At 43.2% G+C, this 23,235-nt stretch overlaps 1 protein-coding gene across 1 annotated transcript in view; it reads left to right on the top strand.

The window, feature by feature from the left end:
• The window catches only part of GABRR1 (gamma-aminobutyric acid type A receptor subunit rho1), a 31,855-nt gene extending 18,823 nt beyond the window's left edge, over nucleotides 1-13,032 (top strand). Inside the window, exons 5-9 of the mRNA XM_025862487.2 lie at nucleotides 4,487-4,569; nucleotides 6,918-7,058; nucleotides 9,238-9,390; nucleotides 11,100-11,296; nucleotides 12,291-13,032. Coding sequence (XP_025718272.1) covers nucleotides 4,487-4,569; nucleotides 6,918-7,058; nucleotides 9,238-9,390; nucleotides 11,100-11,296; nucleotides 12,291-12,584 — 868 coding nt within the window. The 3' untranslated portion in view covers nucleotides 12,585-13,032. The remainder of the gene's footprint in view (nucleotides 1-4,486; nucleotides 4,570-6,917; nucleotides 7,059-9,237; nucleotides 9,391-11,099; nucleotides 11,297-12,290) is intronic.
• Nucleotides 13,033-23,235: the final 10,203 nt, after the last annotated feature.

Here is a 23,235-nt window from a genome sequence, read left to right as displayed (position 1 = left end):
TTTGACAGAGAGAGACACAGTGAGAGAGGGAACACAAGCAGGGGGAGTGGGAGAGGGAGAAGCAGCTTCCTGCTGAGCAGGGAGCCCGATGTGGGACCCGATCCCAGGACCCTGGGATCATGACCTGAGCCGAAGGCAGACGCTTAACGACTGAGCCACCCAGGCGCCCTCAATAGCCAGCTTCTAACCTCTCAGGAGGCGCCACCTTTTCAACGTCAAGGGAGACCAATTTTACACACGAGAAAAAAATTGTAAGGAATTATTTAGTCTCAAAAACACATTTGTGGGAAGTTCTCCAGCTGATACTTTTGATTTAGGCCTTATCCTGTAGGTTATATTTTAATTTAAAAACTTTAATCCAAGTTTTATTTGGTTTTCTTTGTGTAGACTCTAGCGGGATTCAGCGAAATAGATAATGTATTCTTCTGAAAGACTTGCCTCCTTAGATGTCTCAATTCCCATCTTTCAGGTATATTTTAGAACTTGGGCTAAAAGAAGTTCTCTTAGCTGACCTGACCAGCCACAGGCATATTTGGTATCCTTTCTCACCACAGTGTCCTACCGAAAAACTGGAAATCCCGGGTTGCTTTGTGACTTTCAATGGTATTCTGAGCATCACTTTTAAATATGAAGAATACAATCCTTTTTTCTTATGAGCGCAGATGCCTTAGAAATGTTCAAGCGCTCATTAATCACTGACCTGGAGAAGCTTTCCTTAAACACAGGCGCCACAGCCTGGTTTTCACTGCTCAGCCAGCTTTAGAAACTCATGGTGCCCCACCTTCCCCGGGGAGGGTGGGGCACGGACGTGTGCAGATGAGCCGCAGGCCTTCATGGAGAAGGGGCTCTGCTTGCTGATTTACTCCTCCTGTGCTGGGCTCATGGTGCATTTCAGTTGTTTTTTCTTTTTTTTAAGATTTTATTTATTTATTCAAGGAAGAGAGAGAGGGAGATGGCGAGAGAGAGCTCAGGTGGAGGGCAGGGAGAGGGAGAAGCAGACTCCCCCCTGAGCAGGGAGTCCGATGCAGGCTCAATCCCAGGACCCTGGGATCATGACCTGAGCTGAAGGCAGACGCTTAACCAACTGAGCCACCCAGGCACCCTGGTTCATTTCAGTTTTAAAGACTTTGTTTCAGTAAAGACGAATCCATACACCAGTGTCTAAGTACAGGATGCCTGGAGAGTGGCACAGTGTATCTTTTGGGTCAAAGATGGCGATGTTGAAGCTGAATTTCTGCCCCCACCCTCCAAAGGAATATTTATGATGATCCCTCAATACACACCCTGGCTTGGGACCTAAAGCAATTAGTTGCTAGGCTCAGAGTTGAGGTATAGGGTTTTCCTTTCCACAGCTTGAAATGCCTCCCCCCCATAGAAGTGCTCAGGAGGGTCAAGGAGGTGCAATCCCTTCCCCTAGCCATGTTGGGTTGGTTTTCCCTGGAGTCCTCACATCTGAGGCAGGCTGTCAAGGCATCCTAAAGCTCAAAAACCACCCACAAAACAGCACAACCTGATGGCACCACCAGGGACACACAAGACCAGACCGTAATGCATGTGACCACTGGTATGCTGGTAAATATTTAACTACTGGTTGTCTGGGGTGAACGTATGCATACATATGTGTATGTAAGCTTATTATAAACATGGCTGATACAAAGGATGTAGAGTACATGACTTATAAGTGAAACAATATATGTAATACTTTTTGTTATAAATCCATACACTTACAACTTCAGTACGATTTCCTATTTCTTATAAAATCCCATTTTTCCCAGTTTTATTGAGATATAATTGACATATAACCTATTGTTTTTTATAATTCTATCACCAACAATAATTCTATAAAATCACACTATGAATAAATGTTTGTAAACATTTTTGTGATTATGTGATTTACAAATGAGTGTAGATCTGATAAATGATTGCTGATATTTTTGTTTGCTTTATTATTTTTTTAAAGTAATCTTTACACCCAACATGGGGCTCTAACTCACAACCCCAAGATCAAGAGTTGAATGCTGTACCAACTGAGCCAGCCAGGTGCCCCTATTTTTGTTTATTTTAGTAAGACAAAAATGAAACAGCCAAGGACTATGTAGGAACTTCATTCATTCATCAAAGACATAGCAGCTTCCTTGCTGAATTGGATAATAGCTTTTAAATATTGGAAGACTGTATCCTTAATTTTTTATGCTATTTATATATAATGGCAAAAAGATATAACACACTTTTAGGTTTAATGTGCTTTCTTAATTCTAGACAATCTACAAAACAATAAATCAAGCCCATATTTGTAGCATTTGCTGATTTCTGTAGTGTAAATACTCTCATCACAGCTGACTTCAAACTACCAACCTGTTGTCACTCAATGCAGAGTTGGGAAGAATGCATAGTAGCACACTGTTAGTATTTTCCACCAAGTAAACATTATAGATGTAACCTCAGGCGTATCAATAATAGAAAAATAAGAAGTGATGAGTTTTGAGTTTTACTAGCTTGTTTTAAATATAAGTTACTTGAGTTTATATAATTTAATTTTTAATAATGGCTATATTTAGGGGCGCCTGGCTGGTTCCGTCAGTAAAGCATATGACTCTTGATCACGGGATTGTGGGTTCAAGCCCCATGCTGGGTGTAGACATTGCTAAAAATAAACTCTTTTTAAAAAAAATAATGGCTCTGTTGAACAGCCAGCTTATAAACTTCCTGAAAATCTAGCAGGCAGCTTTCCTGAGCCAGATGTAGTCCAGCACACTGCTGGATGTGATCACAGAGGCACTACATCAAAAACAAGGAAGAGGAAAACCTCCTGTGTGTTCAGAATCAAAGTTGTCGATGAGCCTCCTTGTGGCTAAAAACAGATGCTTTGATTTTTCATTGCAAATGAAATCGTAGGTTTGTTTGATTTAAGTGAAAAAAAAGACGCCTTGATTGTGGGCAGAGGAAAAGATTTGTCAGGTTTATGGCATGCCCACGACTCCCTCCCAAGACTCTTAACCAGGCTCCATACCCAGCGCAGAGCCCAATGCGGGGCTTGATCTCACTACCCTGAGATCATGACCTAAGCCAAAATCACGAGTCGGACGCTTAACCGACTGAGCCATCCAGATGCACTCCAATAAATCAATTTAAAGAGACATGGGGAAACAAAAATAAACATAGTATGGATTAAACCACAAACTGTGCTTGTTTAATGTGTGGTGTGTGAGTTACATGTTGGAAAAACATCAAGTCAGTGTGCAAAGAACCAGTTTGATATCTGTGATTCTAAAAATATCTGTTTCTGATACAAAGAGAAGAGATACTCAGTCCTTTTGCTGATAGCAAAAACTTCCTGCATTTGAGATTTCATTAGCTCTAAGTCACCAAACTTAGGTTCTAGTTTCTTTCTTGCTGGGGATGCCATTAGGCATAGTAGAAATGGAGGCCCACCCATTAGGGGTCCAGCTGCCATCCTGAATCCTCCCCACTCAATCCACCCTGTTTATCAGGATTTCCAGGGGAGACAAGGCTACCCACCTGCCAGCAATAAACAAGCCTTTTCAGAATACAACTATGCCAGACTCAACTGGAATGGGGAAAATAAAGCAGATATTTGGATAATTCAGTTTCAAGAAAGCTCTTTCCCTTGAAATTTCCGTTTCACTTAAAAGTGATTTTTTTTTCCTTTTGGCCATGAATCATCCAGACAGTTTCTACAACTTACACATAGCAATTTTTTTTTGTGGTTGAAGGAAAAATAGTTTGTTCAGTAGCAGTCAATAACTGTTATTCGTGTCCTGCCATGAGATTCCCCGGGAGATCTTTCGTCTGTGACTCATGATCTGTGTTTGTTTATTCTTTGATGCAGAAGCCCATTTTCCTGTGTAAACTCTGAAACAAAACCATCAGAGGCCAGCAAGTGCTTGCATGCTGGTACAAAAAAGTTTTCAGTGTCTTTTCATTATCCTATGATCTCCATGGAATTATCCACTAAAAACACCGATGCCCACTAGGAGATATTATTATCAATATAAATATCTCAATATCGTTAAAAAAAGTGCCCAGTTTGGCCACTGGCAGAAGGTTTTCATTAATATTATTTCTGATATGTTGTATACAAATATTGAATATGGGTAAAAGCAATAAAAGAACAGAAAAAATTGAATTTATCTAAAACCAGAGAACAATATATGGTCCTATGGTTTCTTTTAAGAAATAATATCATACGAGTTTTTATTTCCCATTTTTATATCGATTGAGACCATTGCTTCGTTAATATGCTTGAATCTGATAGAACTTGGTAGAGACACTCTGGAGTTAAACATCAAACCCAGAGTACTACAACAACTATCATCCATAAGCTACTTATCTAAATCTTGACACTTGGCTTATTAATTATAAGGAGGCAGTTATATTGGAAGGAAGCAGAGCCTTTTTCTGTTTATCATTTTGCACTTGTATTTTGCAGCCTCTGAAAATTTTTATTTTGTTTTTTTGTTTCTAGGGTTACAGTGACTGCAATGTGCAACATGGACTTCAGCCGATTTCCCCTGGACACACAAACGTGCTCCCTTGAAATTGAAAGCTGTGAGTAGACTGTCCGGGACATCATCAGCACACAGATGGCGAGTAATTCCCAACACCACTAACTCTCAGTAGCAGGAACAGCATGTGCTCCTTATTCATGGCTAGTGATTTTTTCAAGTGATTTCAAGTGATTTTTTCTTTTTTTTTTTAGATTAAAGCCAAGTGCAGGGTAATTTTGAAAATTAGGAACAAATTTGAAACTAAAACCTCTGTTCCCATAATTGACCCTTTCAAATGCGCTCTGGCAATGGTTTTCAACTTGGTTCTGCAGGAACTTGGGCAACTGCTGGGGAGGGGGGTAGAGGGCTCAGCAAACGTGGGTCTCCTTGTGCAACTATTTCTACCCGCTGTCCAATGTGTGAGCTCATTTTTGATCTGTTTTATTGTTCCTCTGAATAAGATTTCTGTTGAAGAAAAGATTGCTTGGCAAAAACAAGTTTGGTAACAATTGCCCGAGGGAACTGCCAAGGTAAGAACACAGGTGGTGCTTGAGAGCCTCAGGCACAACTGAGGGGCCTCAGGACACTTGCACACATGGACGCCCTGCACAGGTTAAGAGCCAGCCCCAGGAAGAGCAAGACTGAGGCAGCATCAAGGACTACTCACTTGCATCTCCAGCTCTCTACACAACTGCTCTCTTTTTCAATCTTTGCCCAAATGCTTCCTCTGGTGGGCACAGTCCGGACTCCCCCATAACTCCTGCTGGTCCACTCCTCCGAGTGAATACCAGCACACACCCACTGGCCCTTCCTGGCTGGTGACCAGGCCCTAGTGAAGAATCTCTTTGACACAGTGCACCTTTGTAAGCCTGCCTGCATTTGTGGCAATGAGTCAGGGATCCCCTGGCCCCAGCCATCTGGGGCCGAGGAGGGCAGGGATGTTGACACAAGGGTCAAATGGACAGCTCCATAGGGCACTGATTGTGGGAAAAGGGAGTTAGAAATCCCAGGACCAACAGCATAGTAGCTTTCCACCTGCTGTCATTTATTTCATCCTCACCAGATCCTGGAAGAAGGTTACTGTTATCTCCATTATACATGGAAGGATGTAACTTGCCTGAGGACATAGCACTAAGGACTTAACTCATTGGCTCCAGTACCCTACTTTCCCTCGTACACCCAGGCAGCTCCATTGGGAATGGAGCGTCTTCCAGGTTGCATCAGGTAGGATGCACAGAGAAGCAGAATATTGGAGACACATAGTAAGAGATAATGAGTGCAAGGAATTGGCTTGCATGAGCGTGGGGGCTGGTGAGGTAAGTCTGCCATCTGCAGGGCAGGCTGGTGGGAAGGGCAGCTGGGAACCCCCAGGTGGGACCTGAGCCTGCCCTCCACGGGCAGAATTTCTTCTTCTTGGGGAAACCTCAGGTCTGTTCTTAAGGCTTTTCAACTGATTGGATCAGGCCTACCCACATTATCCTGGATCATCTCCTTTACTTCAAGTGAACTGGTTGTAAGCATCCCGTCCACCAAGCATCTTCAGAGCAACACCTGATTTAGTGTTTGATTGATTAACTGGGTACTCCAGCCTAGCCAAGTGGATACATGAAACCAACCATCACCAGGTCAAGGTTAAGACATAGAATAAAACAGAGGCATGAAATGGGGCATCAGGGAGCTCCAGAAAGAACTGTTTAACACGTGAGCAGACTGGACTGGCCACTGTTAGGTTTTACCTCAGTTCTGTCCAGGCTGTAGGTAGGTTTGCTCAACTGGAGTCAATGTGTGTGCTCACCTAAAGTAGGCGAGGGTCAGGATGTGGCAGTGCCAGAGGGCGTGGTCCTTCTGGGGGACTCACTGTGATTTTACCCTGGGTAGGAACAACCGGAAGCCTGCAGAGAAGGGACTTGTGGTCTGCGGCCATCACTTTATGGGTCCTTTCTCGCTCGAATGCAGCCCTTATTACCTTGCGAGTATTTAAAGATATTCGGCATCAATGGATGCATTACTACACTTTGGAAGGAGAAAAGAAAGGGCTAAATCAGCCTAGGCTTGTAAGGCAGTTTTGCCACAATTTCACCATTTCTGCTCTACAAGTATAGCAATTTCATTTGTGTGAACCTAATAAATGGCAGGCTGAATTGTGGGGTGAACGCTTTTGCAGGAATTAGGAGCATCTAGGCTTGAGAGCTTTGCTCTGATGACTTCTGGAAGACTGGGGAGAATTAAGTTGTCTTTTTTAAATGTTGTTTTGCCTTGTTTAGACTGTGGCTTGTTTATTCAAATTCTCTTACCACCATCCCAATAGTCCGTGTGGGAGATCTGGAGCTGCTCCCACGGAGCCCCACAGACAGGCTCATCTTCCCACCGCCGCATGCCTGTGCCTGACACTGTCTCCCATCTTTTCAGATGCCTACACGGAGGACGACCTCATGCTGTACTGGAAAAAGGGCAATGACTCCTTAAAGACAGATGAACGGATCTCGCTCTCCCAGTTCCTCATTCAAGAATTCCACACCACCACTAAACTGGCTTTCTACAGCAGCACAGGTGGGGGTTAGCGTGGCTGGGTGGGTCATCCTCTGTCTTAGGGAAGGTGTGAATTGGTTGTCAAGCAGAGCTTGTGCCACCTGGATTTGAAGCCAAAGGTGGAAATCCTAAATCGGGTCTAGGGGGTGGCATGCACCGGGGGAGAGGTGATTTTTGCATACCACCAAAGCATCCGAAGTGATAAGCTAGAAAATATTAATAAGGACTCAAACATAAGCTAGGTGAGGAGGTTTGTTTGAGCCAATCATTTTGCCAGTTTAGCAGCTAACATCTTTCCCCCAGTAGGATTCCCAGAACCCCGTCCTCTGTAGGCAAGAAACAGTTCAGTTTTAGCTCTGTTGATTTCCATTCTCTCTGTTCTACTCAACTAACCTCTCCCTCTCTTTTTCTTTTTCCTGGAACAAATTCTCTCTTAACTACTGCTTGCACAGGCCCTCTTTATGATCTTGTGAGCTTCCGGGCTCAGGTGGGAATGGGCTTGCCATCCCTCCTTGCCTGGAGGCCTGCCTGCGCTCTTCCTTCTGGTAGCTGCGGTGACAGCTCTCTCCACCCCCTACCTCAGTCTTCACTAATCACCCTTCAGGGTGATATTATTCAAATCTTTATGTAGTTTCTTCCTTCCTTCCTTCCTTCCTTCCTTCCTTCCTTCCTTCCTTCCTTCCTCCCTCCCTCCCTCCCTCCCTCCCTCCCTCCCTCCCTCCCTTCCTTCCTTCCTTCCTTCCTTCCTTCCTTCCTTCCTTCCTTCCTTCTGTAGCTCCATGCCCAGCATGGAGCCCAACACAGGGCTTGAACTCACGACCCTGAGATCAAGACCTGAGCTGAGATCAAGAGTCAGATGCTTGGCCAACTGAGCCACCCAGGCGCCCCTCTTTATGTAGTTTCTATTGCCAAAACACTGCATGACTGCACAGGAAGTGCAACCTTTTAAGTCTTCTAATCTGTGGCAGCGCATACTCTTTTACTCCCAGCCTACCATGGCAATCCAGCATATCTCATCTTCTATACACATCACAGGAGTCTTGGTTTTCGGGGGACCCCCACTTCATCCTTAGCATTCTGATACTTCCTCTTGTCTTAGTCTGTTTGGGCTGCTATCACAAAATACCATAGACCAGGTGGCTTCTAAACAACAGAAATTTACTTCTCACAGTCCTGGAGGCTGGGAAGTCCAAGATCAAGGTGCTGGCAGAGTCAGTGTCCCATGAGAGCCTGCTTCTTAGCTCATAGACAGCCACCTTCTCACTGTGTCCTCACGTGGGGGAAGGCGCAAGGGAGCGATCTGGGGTCTCTTTTAGAGGGGCACTAATCCCACTCATGATGTAATCACTTCTGAAGGCCCCACTTCCAAATACCATCACATAGAGGATTATGTTTCAGCATACAGATTTGGGGGCGGAACACATTCAGTCTATAGCACTTGCACAGTCTCTCTCTGTGACTGCTTTACAATGATAACCATTGCATTATAATTGTCCAGGATGCCAGGTTTTCAAGTTAGTGTTGCCAAGTCTCCATTTCATGTTCAGTCCTCGTCATACCTGGTTTATCCTGCTTTTTCCTTTTCCTTCCATTTTCTCCTGTTCCTTTGAATGCCTCCATGCGTATTTGCTCCTTGTAGAGAACGCAAGGGTAGAGCTAAAGCATAGCTGAATCTGTGATGGTTCGCTGTTCCTAAATGCAATGTTTGGGTTAGCTTGGTATTTTAACTTTAAATCACTGTCCTCCATAAAGAAATCTAAAGGGGCTTGTTTAAATAAGTGTTTCTCAAACTTTATCATGCATATAAATCATGTGGAGAGTATTGTTAAAAAAGGAGATTATGATGCAGTAGATCTGGGGTGGGGCTGAGAGTCCGCATTTCCAACAAGCAGCCAAGTGATGGTGACATTGCTGGGCTCTGCCCCAAACGATGAGTAACGAGAGTCTTAAATAAACCTGTCAAGGGGCTTCCTTTACGTACAGGACAGGGGCCAAAGATGTCGTGAGAGGGACTCACCCATGTGGTGTAGGTTATCATATAATCACTCTATCCTGTGGTTTTTCTCACTTCCACTCTGTAAAGGTATGGCAAGTTTCCAGTGAAGTGTCTAAGGCGTTTATGAGTCCCTGCATAGAATGGGTTGTGTGCAAGAGCTGAGTAGCTACGGTGTGTGTGATCTTTTCTTCCTGTGTCCGCCAGGCTGGTACAACCGTCTGTACATTAACTTCACGCTGCGACGCCACATCTTCTTCTTCTTGCTCCAGACCTACTTCCCTGCCACCCTGATGGTCATGTTGTCCTGGGTGTCCTTCTGGATCGATCGCAGAGCGGTGCCCGCCAGAGTCCCTCTAGGTAAGGAACATCTCAAGTGTGTCCTTCGGACACCCGAAAATACAAGTAATTTCTACCAGATGAAACCATTCATTTCAAATTGGTTCTAACCCCCCGGTGGCATGATAACTTGGAAACACCGGGTTATTGATTCACAGGTAAAATGCCATTATTAAGACCCTATGTGGCAAAACTGTTTCCAGGGCCCCACGAGTGCCCATGCAAACAACCTACCTTCAGTTTTGTTAGAACCATGTTCTGGGGTGGATGGTCCTGGTGTGTGGGTGCTTTTTCTGCCTACCTACATAGGGAAACCACGTTCTATAACAGGGTTTCTCTAAAGGAGGCCCAAGGGATCTTTGCAATGGAATCTCTGGGGGAAATTGTTAAAAATGAAGATTCCTGTGTCTCGTCTACATGTATAGAATCAGAATCTCTGAGAAAGGACCGGAACCTACATTTTGAACAAGGTCTCCCAGTAATTCTTCTACATACTCAGGTCTGACAATCCCTACTCCATAAGCATTTGATGAATAGCTATTTGCCATCAACTCTCTCCCCTACCTTAATGTCACACCCACTCAGTCACATCACCATTGCTCAGATGGTTCCGAGGCTTCAAGAGGGAGGGTGACCCCCCCCAGGTTTTAGTGACACTGAGTTGGAGCTGGCCCTTAAGGTGACCCCAGTCCCCTGTGACTTGGTATTTGCTAAGCAAATGTTCTGAGCTTAATGTGAAATCCCAGGCAAACACCCCTGACAAATGCCCTGTCCTTTAACAGTTGTTCTATAGCTTGCACAGTTACTGTGCTAAATAAACAAACATTCTAGTTTTAAAAATCTAACACCCCTAAATGAGGCTAACATCATTCGTGGTAAAATTGACCCCTGCATCCTCAAGTCAACATTGCTGACTGGGCAGCCAGGTCCAGCATGGGGATGGTTGTCAGAATTGCTCTCACAGCTGATAATACAGGCCCAGGACTGCAAGATTCTACACCAGCAGCAAGGACACAAGTACTGAAATATACCTGGTGCACTTTTTCCCCTTTTTGGAGAAGTAGTTACAAGAAACACATATATACCTGCTCATATATATAATCTCTGTTTTTTATTTATTTTTTTATTTTTTAAAGTAATTTCTGTGTAGGGGGTTGAACTCACAACCCCGAGATCGAGAGTCACATGCTCTACTGACTGAGCCAGCCAGGTGCCCCTATAAATCTCTGTTTTAACCAATTGAATGGAAATAAATATCTTGCCGCCAAAAATATCTAGGGTGGGCTCTCTACAGAAGGACAAGGTGAGACAGGTGTCATGAGTATGTGGAGGGGGGAAGTATGAGAGGTGGAGGAACAGGAGAAGCTTCATAAAAGCTAAATGTTTAGGGGCACCTGGGTGGCTCAGTCAGTTAAGTGTCTGCCTTCAGCTCAGGTCGTGATCTCAGGGTCCTGGGATCCAGCCCCCTGACAAGCTCTCTGCTCAGCGGGGAGTCTGCTTCTCCCTCTCCCTCGGTTCTCTCTCTCTCTTGCTCTCGCTCTCTCAAATAAATAAATCTGTAAAAAAAAAAAAGCTAAATCTTGAAAGATGATTTTGTGTTTGCTAGACAGAGGGGCAGAGATGGAGATTTCTAGGCGGAAGGAGCAGAAGGGACAAAGAACAGAGGTGTGAAGCCCCCCCAGGGGTTCGGTGAAAGGCAAACGCCTGCTTATTTCTCACTCTGTTTGCAGGTATCACCACCGTGCTGACCATGTCCACCATCATCACGGGCGTGAACGCCTCCATGCCCCGCGTCTCCTACATCAAGGCGGTGGACATCTACCTCTGGGTCAGCTTCGTGTTCGTGTTCCTGTCGGTGCTGGAGTACGCAGCCGTCAACTACCTGACCACCGTGCAGGAGCGCAAGGAGCGGAAGCTGCGCGAGAAGGTGACCTTACCACAAGCGAGGTGTCTGCTCAGGGATAGAGCCTGGTCCGGCTCAGGACCGTGGGCAGGTCAAACCTTCTCTGTAAATTGGGGTGGTGACATGCCCTCCTCCACCTACTTCACCAGCTGGTGTGAAAAGCAAACAAAATAATACGTTAAAACAGTGGGAAATTTACCCTGGGCTACATCTTTCAGTCATTCAAATATTTATTTAGCACCTACCACATACCAGCAGCTAAGCCAAGTTTTAAGACAAAGTCCCTTTAATCGTGGTGGTGTTCATTGTTTAGTCCTAAAAATAGATGACAGTTCATCATGCTGAAACAATTATTTGTGAGCCCAGAGGTGTAATTAAAAACAAACAAACAAACAAATAAACAAAACTTCCAGGGAAGCACATTCTCCATTCTAGGAACTCTCCTTTCATATGTGACCCCCGGGATCATCTTCCCTCCCACTCGGCTTTTCTTTCTTCCTCCTCTCTGCAGTCAAATGGTGCTCGCTTGGCAGCACATATACTGTCTGCAGTCAAATGGTTATTTCCTCCAGAAAACTAGAACTAAGTAGGAGTAAACTATCTCCACAATGCTACACCTTTCAATCCCCACCCGATCACACTACACACACACACACACACACACACACACACACACACACACACACACACACACACGTAATGTTATCTGAAAACAGTCTTATCAGGGCTCCTATCAGTTTATGACCTCAGGGATAACAGGACAATTATCTGATCATGAACCTTCAGGGGTTGGTCTCTGAGACATGTGATGCTCCCTCGGAGTTGCTCCTTAGACTTGGAACAAAACAGGACACCTGCTCTTTTGGCATGTTTGCAGTGCCAACACCGTTATTTTCCCATGCCCTGCCCCTAACTGGGAATAAAAGAAACTAGAAAAGGCAACCCCCCGCCGGCATGTGGTTTCTTCTGAGAGCTGGAGCTAAGCTCGCATCCCAGTGTGTGTTTGCTGTGTTCTCAGCTTCCTTGCACCTGTGGAATACCCCAGCCACGCGGGGTCATGCTGGATGGCAGCTACAGCGACGGGGAGGTTAATGACCTGGGCAACTACATACCGGAGAATGGAGAGAAGCCAGACAAGATGATGGTGCAGCTGACCTTGGCCTCGGAGAGGAGCTCCCCCCAGAGGAAAAGCCAGAGGAGCAGCTATGTGAGCATGAGGATCGACACCCATGCCATTGATAAATACTCCAGGATAATTTTTCCAGCGGCATATATTTTATTCAATTTAATATACTGGTCTATTTTCTCATAAATGCCTGTTAACTCTATAAATTTCACATTCTTCTGTATGTACCACAGAAATACCTGTATGATGAAAGTAATTTAAGGTTATGATGCAATTAAAGTTCCCACTACCCGCCCTTCACCAGCTTTCCAAAACTACATGGACAAGACACCCCCTGGTTTATTTTGCACTTGGTAACCACCTATTGTATCCACAGCATTAAACTCCGTGCTGCCAGGAATAGGACACCCGTAGCAACTGGTGATACTTGTTACCAGGATCCCCTGGAAGAGCACACTGCCCATGTTGTGGACACACTGTAGCTCAACCTCTTTTAGACCCTAGGTGCTTATTCACATGAATGATGCCCTCCATGTGCATGTCGTTATATTCTCCGGACTAGATGGAATTGGGAAGCACCTAAAACTCCCATGGAACGTACATGTCCCCACTTTGACCAAAATTAATGTTTCACTTCATAGTCTATTCCCTATTTTTCAATGTGTCTCCTCATGTTTATTTTAATACAAGGCAATAATAATTTTCTTATTTTTATTTACATCTTATGGTTCATGAGGTTTCACTTCTTCAGAAGCAAAGCTCTTTAGATCGGTGCAATGGCTTCTGATTTGGGGTGGAGGGGGCAGTTTCCCTGGTAGGGAAACTATGAAGAAGAGGGTCTGCATTCTGTCAGTTCTGTCGTAGAGATAACTAGCCTAGAAAACTTGTGTTTCAGTGTTTCCTGTTTCATAATCACTGTTTCATGTAGCTCTGCCGTGGAGCATGTCCTAGTTCAAAGTGAAGTCCTTTCTCAGTAGTGTGATACCTTCACTGAGGAACTTGGAAATAGACAGTTTTCTGCACATACATTTCAAGAAAATGCATCATTTGGGACTACTACCTGTTACTCATTAGGATGAGAAATACTCACATGGTTTCTGAAGAAAAAAAGAACACTGGAAAGAAGAAGAAATGGAAAGACATCACTGAACATCTCCAGTTACACTTAGTAAATGCCACCATTTTCTGTGAACCAGAAAACAATGGCCACCTCTCGCCAGGGCATGGGATAAGAGAAAGGGTTCTAATTTGACGTATTCTTTAAAAATATAAATAAGTTATTCATACTATATATCTACAGGATCAACCGCCACCAAACTTATCCAAATAGCATTTGTTTGAAACTCACTTTAATAAAGTGAATTCTATACACAATGATGTCATTTTCTTTCCACAGTTAATTGAACTTCATATGAGAACCATACTTCATTCTAATATGAAAATAAAACCGTATTTGCCCAAATCCTAATTACAAGGTAGTCTCCCATTTCTCCCAATAAAAACTCATGAAAACAAAGTTTTTTGGCAAACTCAGGAAGAGGGATATAGATGAAATAAACATTAGCTTTTGATATTTAAAGACATTTTTAAACATTACTTTTTTCATGCTTATTTTAGGAAACAATTTCAATCAAACTCTTCACAAACTTCCTTGCCACTCACTTCTTCCTCATGACCAGAGCCACTCTGAGTCATATAACAAGGTTTCCAGGGCACATCATCTGAATTTCCATCTACTTTGTTTGGAAAACTCATATAGGATGCTGCATTAGTCTGCTCAGGCTGCCATAGCAGGTGGCTTAAACAACACAAATTTATTTTCTCTTAGTTCTGGAGGCTGAAGTCCAAGATCAAGGTGTTGGCAGGTTGGTTTCTCCTGAGGTCTCCCTCCTTGACTTGCAGATGCCCACCTTCTTGCTATGTCCTCGCATGGCCTTTTTCTCTGAGCCCATGCATCCCTGGTGTCTCTTTTCTATAAGGACACTAGACATACTGGATTAGAGCTCCACCCTTATGATCTCATTTACCTTAATTGCCTCTTTAAAAGCCCTATCTCCAAGTAAGTGACAGTGGGAGTGAAGACTTCAACATATAAATTGGGGACAGAGTGGGGCAAAATCTAGTCCAGAACAGATGTCCATGGGAATTATCCATTTGCATAATAGTACATCTTATAGGTGTTTACTCTTGATCTTTATAACATAATCACATACAGTATTGTTTTTTAAAGTTTATAGTGATATCCACACTGGTAGTTAGGAAGAAAAAGCGATTAAATTCATGCTAAATTTCTTTGCTGTCTTAAAGCAATTCTCTCAGGGGACCTCTTCAAGCATTTCAATGCTAATGTTTTCTCAAGGCTGTACTTTGCTGTCAAAGCTCTGTGTTTGAGAGAATTCTAATATGACTTTGTAAAGACCCAAATATAAAGCAACTGTTTCTGAGGGATAATTTTGGAGAGAACCTCACCATGTATGTGGGCATCTATAGTACTTAATAAGTTTTTGCTGGCGTGACTGGAGAACAGGAAGATGTGGGGTTAATAATATTTTCTGGTTAAGAGGCAGGTACCATCATATGCCCATACTGAATAATTTTTCAAGAGTCAAAATACTGGGGGCCCCTGGGTGGCTAAGATGGTTAAGCATGTGCCTTCGGCTCAGGTCATGATCCCAGGGTCCTGGGATGGAGCCCTGCATCGGGCTCCCTGCTCAGTGGGGAGTCTGCTTCTCCCTCTCCCTCTGCCTGCCCTCCCCTTGCTTGTGCTCACTCTCTGTCAAATAAATAAAAAAATCTAAAAAAAAAGAGAAAGTCAAAATACTGTAAAATACAGTTGATTTGAACTATATCAAACATAGTTTATTCTCTGGTAGTTCAGAGGGTAGTTCAAGATTTTGAGGGTTTATCGTCCTTGTTGTGCTATAATGTGGACATCATAAAGATGTTAAAAAACAGTGTTAGCAAGGAAGGAACTGGGGTCAGTCAGACCAGCTTTTACTTAATGGTAATATTCTCTTTCTGTGTCATATATCCCTAACCAATATTCATTAGTTTTTTCATAATTCATATTTTTTAAATGATTTTTTTTTTAGATTTTATTGATTTGACAGCAAGAGAGCGAGCACAAGCAGGGGGAGTGGCAGAGGGAGAGGGAGAAGCAGACTCCCCACTGAGCAGGGAGCCCGATGTAGGGCTCAATCTCAGGACCCTGAGATCATGACCTGAGCTGAAGTCACATGCTTAACAACTGAGCCACCCAGGGGCCCTCATAATTCATATTTTAGAGAAGAGTGGTGATGCTAGATATTAGGAAGAATAAAAAATGGCTTGTTAGTAACAATGAAACCTCACATTTGTAAAACCCAGTTATAAACAAGTACTTTTTTTTTTTAAGTAGGGTGGAGCCCAGTGCAGGGCTTGAACTCACAATCCTGAGATCAAGACCTGAACTGAAATCGAGAGTTGGATGCCTAACCTACTGAGCCACCAGGTGCCCCAGAAACAAGTACTTTTTTTAAAAAAGATTTTATTTATTTATTTGTCAGAGACAAAGAGGGAGAGAGCGAAAGTGCACAAGCAGGGGGAGTGGCAGGCAGAGGGAGAAGCAGGCTCCCCGCTGAGCAGGAAGCCCGATGCGGGACTCGATCCCCTGGGATCATGACCTGAGCCGAAGGCAGACGCTTAACCATCTGAGCCACCCAGGCGCCCCACAAACAAGTACTTTTGATGTGGCACTTTGGGGTCTGGGAGCAAATGGTCAGGAAGGAATTCTTGAAATGTCTTTGGTGCAGAAAAAGGTGTGTGTGTGCTTTAAGAGTGCAAAAAGAGGTGGGTTTATTAAATGGACAGGACCCGTGGGCAGAAAGCTGCACTGGGCTTGTGAGGAGTGACTGATTACATACTTTCAAGTGGGGAGGAGGTTAGGGATAGCATTAAGTCTCTAAAGAATTTGGAAGCAAGGTTTCCAGGACCTTGGGGGCCAGCTGTTGTTTGGATAAGGTCATTTACTTCTGTCTGGTAAACCCTTAGTCAGGAAACCCTTCAAATGTGTTATCAGTGGGCCATCCATTTGGATGGTTGCTAACATATCTTGGAGAGGTAGAGATAAAGTAAGTTTCCAAAGGGATTTTCATATGTTAAAGAAGACTTACAGGATCCTGGAGGTAGGGCTAATGTCAAGCTAAAGTTGCCTTTTGCCTCTAGCAGAGTACTAATACTGAAGCAGTTGAGTTCTTGGAGGAAGGAAGGTCACTCTGCCTGTCCTAAGTACTTGTCAATGGGCTGGAAGTTGTAAGGAAGTTTAATTTTTTCTACATTTCTTTCGCCTTTGTTCTCCACATCACTTTCACATAGTGTATTTGTATTAAAGATTCCTAAGTTTCAAGTACAAAAAACTTTCATTTTGTGGTAACTCACTAAAGAACTCATATGAAGAGACATAGACTAAGAAGTCAGTGAAGGGGGCACCTGGGTGGCTCAGTTGGTTAAGCGTCTGCCTTCGGCTCAGGTCGTGATCTTCTATCCTGGGATAGAGCCCCACATTGGGCTCCCTGCTCAGCAGGGAGCCTGCTTCTCCCTCTTCCTATACCCCTCTCCCAGCTTGTACTTGCTCTCTTTCTCTCTCTCATATACATAAATAAAATCTTTAAAAAAAAGTCGGTGAAAGAAAAGAATAAGATGAACTCTTGATGAAAATTTAATATCTAATTAGCAGGGAAAAAAACAAACAACACGTCCATTTTCAGGCCAAATGATAGTTGAACACAACCCTAATGACTGCAAGATAAAATTCAAACTCTTTTTGGTCTATACAGCATTCCACAGTTTGATTTGTCTGATGAATGTGACAGCATCTTTGGCATTTTGTAACTTGAACCCTCCTATACCTGATTCTCCAATATATAAAAGCCCTTTCAACTTTTTATAGCTCTCATCTATTCTGAAAACTGAAAATAAGACAGGGAAACACAATGTATAAAGAAATGCAAAAAGTAAATACTCCCCAAATCCCCACCATTTCCTTGGCTTAAAAACTGGGAGCAGCAGAGAGAGGGAGAGGGAGAAGCAGGCTCCCTGCTGAGCAAGGAGCCCGATGCGGGACTCGATCCCAGGACTCTGGGATCGTGACCTGAGCTGAAAGCAGATGCTTAACCAACTGACCACCCAGGTGTCCCTTGACATTTCTAAGAGTAGTATTAACACTGGAGAAAACTGACCGGAGCAAGAAAAAAGGTTCTGGCAGCAAATATTAAATATAATCTTAATGTTTGGGGCTTGCAACATAGAATCTAGACGAATTCTAAAACATTGTCCCTAAAAATGATGGATTCCAAGGAAATGAAAACTCTTGTAGGCTGAGAGGTCAATAGAATTATTTGATAAGGATTAAATAAAGAGGCACGGAAGTTGCTTTAGGAAATTTTCCTGGTTACAATAGCAAGGTTTCTTCTATGCAAAGGCCAAGTTTTAAATCTCATTCAGGCATGTTTTAACAGGATTCCACTTGTAACTTTCCAGTAGGTTTGTTCCTCTTAGATCTTCTATTGGAAAGCAATCAACTTTAGTATTGCCCAATTTAATGATATGCCTAGAAAAATCATTCAAGCATGATGAGAAAAGAAAAAATGATCTCTGCAAATTTCTCAATATTCACTGAAAATTGGCACCATTTTCTCAAGTGGTACATCTGCACACAACTATCCTTATATGAAAATCAATTTTAGTGTTCTGGCTTCTCCCCAAAATACCATGACTACAACTTAATATGAACCTGGCTACATAGTTACTGACTTTGCCATTTCTTTTTTTTTTTCTTTAAGATTTTATTTATTTATTTGAGAGAATGAGAGAGAGAGAGAGCATGAGGTGGAGGAGGGTCAGAGGGAGAAGCAGACTCCCCGCTGAGCAGGGGGCCCGATGTGGGACTCAATCCCGGGACTCCAGGATCATGACCTGAGCCAAAGGCAGTCGCCCAACCAACTGAGCCACCCAGGCGCCCTGGTTTTGCCATTTCAACTAGTTAACAATCTTTGCAAAATTGTCTTTAGTTATGAAATATGGCATAATTGTACTCACATATGTCTGGTGGATTTACCTAAAAACTAAAGATTTAAGGTTCAGCTTCACAACTATTTTCCCATTTTGTAATACCGTTCCGTAACACAATTATCACGGCATTCCTCAAGTTGGATTTCCGTATTGGGGTATTTGCTGCATCTATTTTTAATTGGGATAAAAATACAATTTGATTCTTGCAACTCGGATATCCCCAGGGCAGTGTTGGCATTATCTAGTAATGTGTTAAGAAAGCAGAATCGCAGGGGTGCCTGGGTGGCTCAGTTGGTTAAGCGACTGCCTTCAGCTCAGGTCATGATCCCGGGGTCCTGGGATCGAGTCCCACATCGGGCTCCCTGCTCAGCCGTAAGCCGGCTTCTCCCTCTCCCACTCCCTCTGCTTGTGTTCCCTCTCACACTGTCTCTCTCTCTATTAAATAAATAAATAAAATGTTTAAAAAAAAAGAAAGCAAAATCTCAGTACCCGCCTTCCACCTTCTCAATTACAACCCATATTTTAACAAGATCCCTTAGGTGATTCATTTGGGGCTGCCACTCAGCCCAGGCAGTGAGAGGATGCACCCAAGGCAGAACAAAAGAGAAGTTTATTGATCACACTGCGGTGGGCAAGACAGTAAAGGAGAGACTGCCAGGAGGTAGTGGTGAGGGGCCACAGTTATAGGGCGGCATAAGGGAGTCTGGGGATATATGGAATTTTCGAAACCTTTTTTTGGTAATTTTAGGAACTGTGCCTGGTTGGTCAGTTAGGGCCTATGGCTATTTCGAGGTGGGTCACTTAAAGAGCCTCTTTGTATTCAGCTCAGTGGTCGCTGTGGGTCCTCTTGCCTTGCTCAAGATTCCATCGCTCAAGTGTTGTGTAAAACAGCCTCCACAATTCATTTGTACATTCAAATTAGCCAAAGCTCGGAACTAGGCTCACATAACCATACATCTTTGAGTATCATTCTCAAGTGATATAAGAGCTACATTCATACATTCAACAACTCAATACTGAAGTCTTACTATATGTGCTAAGCACTGTGTTAAGAGCCAAAGCTGATCTGTTGATCTCAAACAAGTTGGTCAAGAACACTGCTCCTCTCCGCCCCCCACAAACCCCTCAGCAGGAAGCTGCCCGCCCGTCCATTAAGTCTACAGCCCTCAAGCATCAGCTTAAAAACGCAGCTTAAAAAACACAAACGCGTCTACAAAATAGGAAGAAATGTTTGTCCTGGAAACTGCAAAAATATTTCTCCACCACAAAGCTCAACTGAGTTAATTTTTTTTTTTTAATTCTAAGGGCATATGAATCTTAGTTACCTTAGTTACCTTAGTAACTAACTACCTCAGTTACCTTAGTTACCAAATCTAAGTACAGCTTTGGGAGGTAAATTTACAAAAAGCAGAAAAAACTCATAATCCTATTAAGCAGAGGCAACTAGTACTGCTTATCTTTTTTTTCTGTACATTTTTATATAGTTGCCATCATATTTTATATACAAACTGATTTTGGTTCTTTTCTGTAACACAGCGTGACCATTTTCCTACTAAGAGCTCCTTATATTCTGCAGCCATTAAAATCATTCCATATTTTAGGGCGCCTGGGTGGCTCAGATGGTTAAGCGTCTGCCTTCAGCTCAGGTCATGATCCCAGGGTCCTGGGATTGAGTCCCGCATCGGCCTTGGGAGCCTGCTTCTCCCTCTGCTTCTCTCTCTCTCTCCCTCTGTCTCTCATGAATAAATAAATAAAATTTTTTAAAAAAAATAAAATCATTCCATATTTTAAACATACAAGGCAATCTTCCCCTTAATATTGGACAAAAAATAATACTGTGATGAATACCCTTAAATATATATTCTTGTCACACTCTGTTTCCTTACACTAACAATGAATGTCTGGAATGGATGTTCATTTGAGATCAATATTCTTTATTATGTTACAGTAATGTGATTCTAGGCTCCTGGTTTTCTAAGACCTTTTTAATCACAAATGGGATTAAACTATACCTTAGTAGTATCTGACAATATGGAACAGCAACCCACTCATACTAGCTTAAGAAAGAAATAGAAGGGGGAGGCACCTCAGTGGCTCAGTTGTTAAGCGTCTGCCTTTGGCTCAGGTCATGATGGTCCTCGGATTGAGACCCGCATCGAGCTCTCTGCTCGACAGGAAGCCTGCTTCTCCCTCTTCTACTCCCCCTGCTTGTGTTCCCTCTCTGTGTCTCTGTCAGATGAATAAATAAAATCTTTAAAAAAACATAAAGTGCCTTCACCTCAGGTCATGATCCCGGGGTCCTGGGATCGAGCCTCGCGTCAGGGCTCCCTGCTCAGTGGGGAGCCTGCTTCTCCCTCTCCTCCCTGCATATGCTCTCTTGCTATCTCTGTTGCTATCTTTGTCGCTCTCTCTCTCTCTCTCAAATAAATAAATAAAATCTTAAAAAAAAAGAAAGAAAAAGAAAGAAAGAAAGAAAAAGAAAGAAAGAAAGAAAGAAAGAAAGAAAGAAAGAAAGAAAGAAAGAAAGAAAGAGAAAGAAAGAAAGAAAGAAAAGAAAGAAAAAGAAAGAAACAGAATACAGGGAAATCTCACCTTTAAAAAGTAAATAGAAGTCCAGCCGGGCCTGATGAACACTGGAAAGATTTCAGACAGCTTTCTTTTTTAGGCAGTATGGGCACCTTTCTTACATTTCTGGGTGATTGCTGTATTGGCTACTAAGCTTGTCCTCTGCGCATACATGACATTCAGCTCCAGATTTGTTTTTAAACTTCTAGGGCTCATCGTCATCTAAGACACTCCCACCCCAGGAGAGCTAATTCGAGTGCCTCCCCACCCACATCAGAATTCCAGGTCAGTTTGTATAGGTCTTCTAGAGAGCTGAAAGAAGGTAAACTAGCTCTTCAAGAGACAGTAAAGGATTTAGCAACCAGAACCAGATTAAGACTTTTTCCTCCTCTGCCTACCCTGAGCTCAGTGATGGCTGTCAGCAAATGAGCCAAAATGAGAGGGATCCTTCAGACTTTTAAAAACAAGAAACAAAACAAATAAATACAAACAAAAATTTCAGCAACTGGTTCAACATGTAGGACATGCTTTTGAGTATGCAGAAAGTTGATTTCCCTGGCAGTGGGAAGGCACAGATCTAAGGCCATATATTAAAAGATAATAAATATGGCTCTGACAAATCAAGGTGAGGACAGAAAACAAATCTTGTTAGTGAAATTATGTTCTTGTCATCTTAGAATAAGAAATTTGTGGGTGTGCGGGTGGCTCAGTCAGCTAAGCGTCTGCCTTCTGCTCAGGTAATGATCTCAGGGCCCTGGGATCGAGAGGCTCCGCAGGGAGCCTCTTCTCCCTCTACCTCTGCCTCCCCCCTTTCTGTCTCTCATGAATAAATAAAATCTTAAAAAAATAAGAAATTTGTGCTTTGTGAATTCATTTCTAAGCTTTTGTTATTTTTTTCTCTTTGATTTCCTAAATTCATTTTGTCCAATCTTAGATCCATGGAGAAGAGAAATCATATTTAGGCCAGGAGAACTTAGTAAGTGGCAGAGGATGGAAGGGTATAGAGAGCAAGATGGAGTCACTCAGGTCAAGCAGGAGCCTGTTTCAAATAGGGACCTGTGTTAAGCAGTGATGCAGAGTTAAGGGTACTGCAGAGGGGCACCTGGGTGGCTCAGCAGGTTAACTGTCTGGCTCTTGATCTCAGCTCAGGCCCTGATCTCAGGGTCCTGAGCTCAAGATCCATGTTGGGCTCCACACTAGGTGTGGAACCTACTTAGAAAAAAAGGGGGGGTATTGCAGCCACAAGGTATCGCTGGGATCAGCATCAGGTGACACCTCAGAACTGGTAACAACCACAAGCGGAAGGGGCCCAAGACCGATTAAAATCCCTTTGAAATGGAGAGGATTTTTGCAGCAAACTGTCGCTTTTCAGACATGACCCCTCTATGTCTGACCACTTAAGAAAGACAGCTGCCAGACTGATCTCTGAAAAGAACCGAGATCCTTTACTGCAGGAGCATAATAAGCAGCGTATGTCGAGCTGACCCGACCTAGGCCTTATCTCAACCTCAATCGCACCCACAGATTGACTTGTTTCCTACACCCTTCTGTTATCTTGTTTATTGTGTGGCTTGTCTTATGTTCTGCTCCGTGGGCTGGGTAAGAAGTCAAGTTAATCACATGGTGAAATGTCATTGAGTTTGGAATCCTGAACCTGCTTTTAAACTATGATAACTTTGCCTTATGATTAGATAAGGTGGACATTGTGGAAAGACACAATTCATGTGTGCGCCTTCATAGCATGCTCACGACAAAGGGGTCGTGGCAACAGCAGAGGATGGAACAGGGGCTAAAATCTGATTGGAGATGCCTAGAGATAAAAACCCAAGAGAACCAAGGTTGCAATCTCTTTCTGCCTGGGATTTTCTATCACAAGCTCTTCTTATATATATATATATTTTTACATGGGACCTTCTCTTAAAGAACACACAACACACCTAAGTGGGTTTTGTGACTTGGGATGAATGGTTCCCCTACCACAACACATAATCGTCCTGTGAGGAATGGGTCAGGTCAGATGACAAGGCACACATGAGGTGACTGATCATTAATCCTGAATCCATATCATTTACAGGCGGTTAACAATGCTTGGATTTAGGTTTAGTATTCCTTGAGTAAATTAAGCTCAAATGGGAAAACATGAAGTTTCTGAACTGCTTTCCAATCTCCTGAGCTAAACAAAAGACTGCATCAGATGGTGACACAACAAATTGATAGAAGTTCA

The sequence above is a fragment of the Callorhinus ursinus genome, unplaced genomic scaffold (assembly GCF_003265705.2).
Source record: "Callorhinus ursinus isolate GAN/ISIS: 27379988/994484 unplaced genomic scaffold, GSC_fseal_2.0 scaffold6, whole genome shotgun sequence".
Taxonomy (NCBI): domain Eukaryota; kingdom Metazoa; phylum Chordata; class Mammalia; order Carnivora; family Otariidae; genus Callorhinus; species Callorhinus ursinus.
Note: the sequence above shows the minus strand (reverse complement) of the source record. Positions and strands in the feature narration are given on the sequence as shown.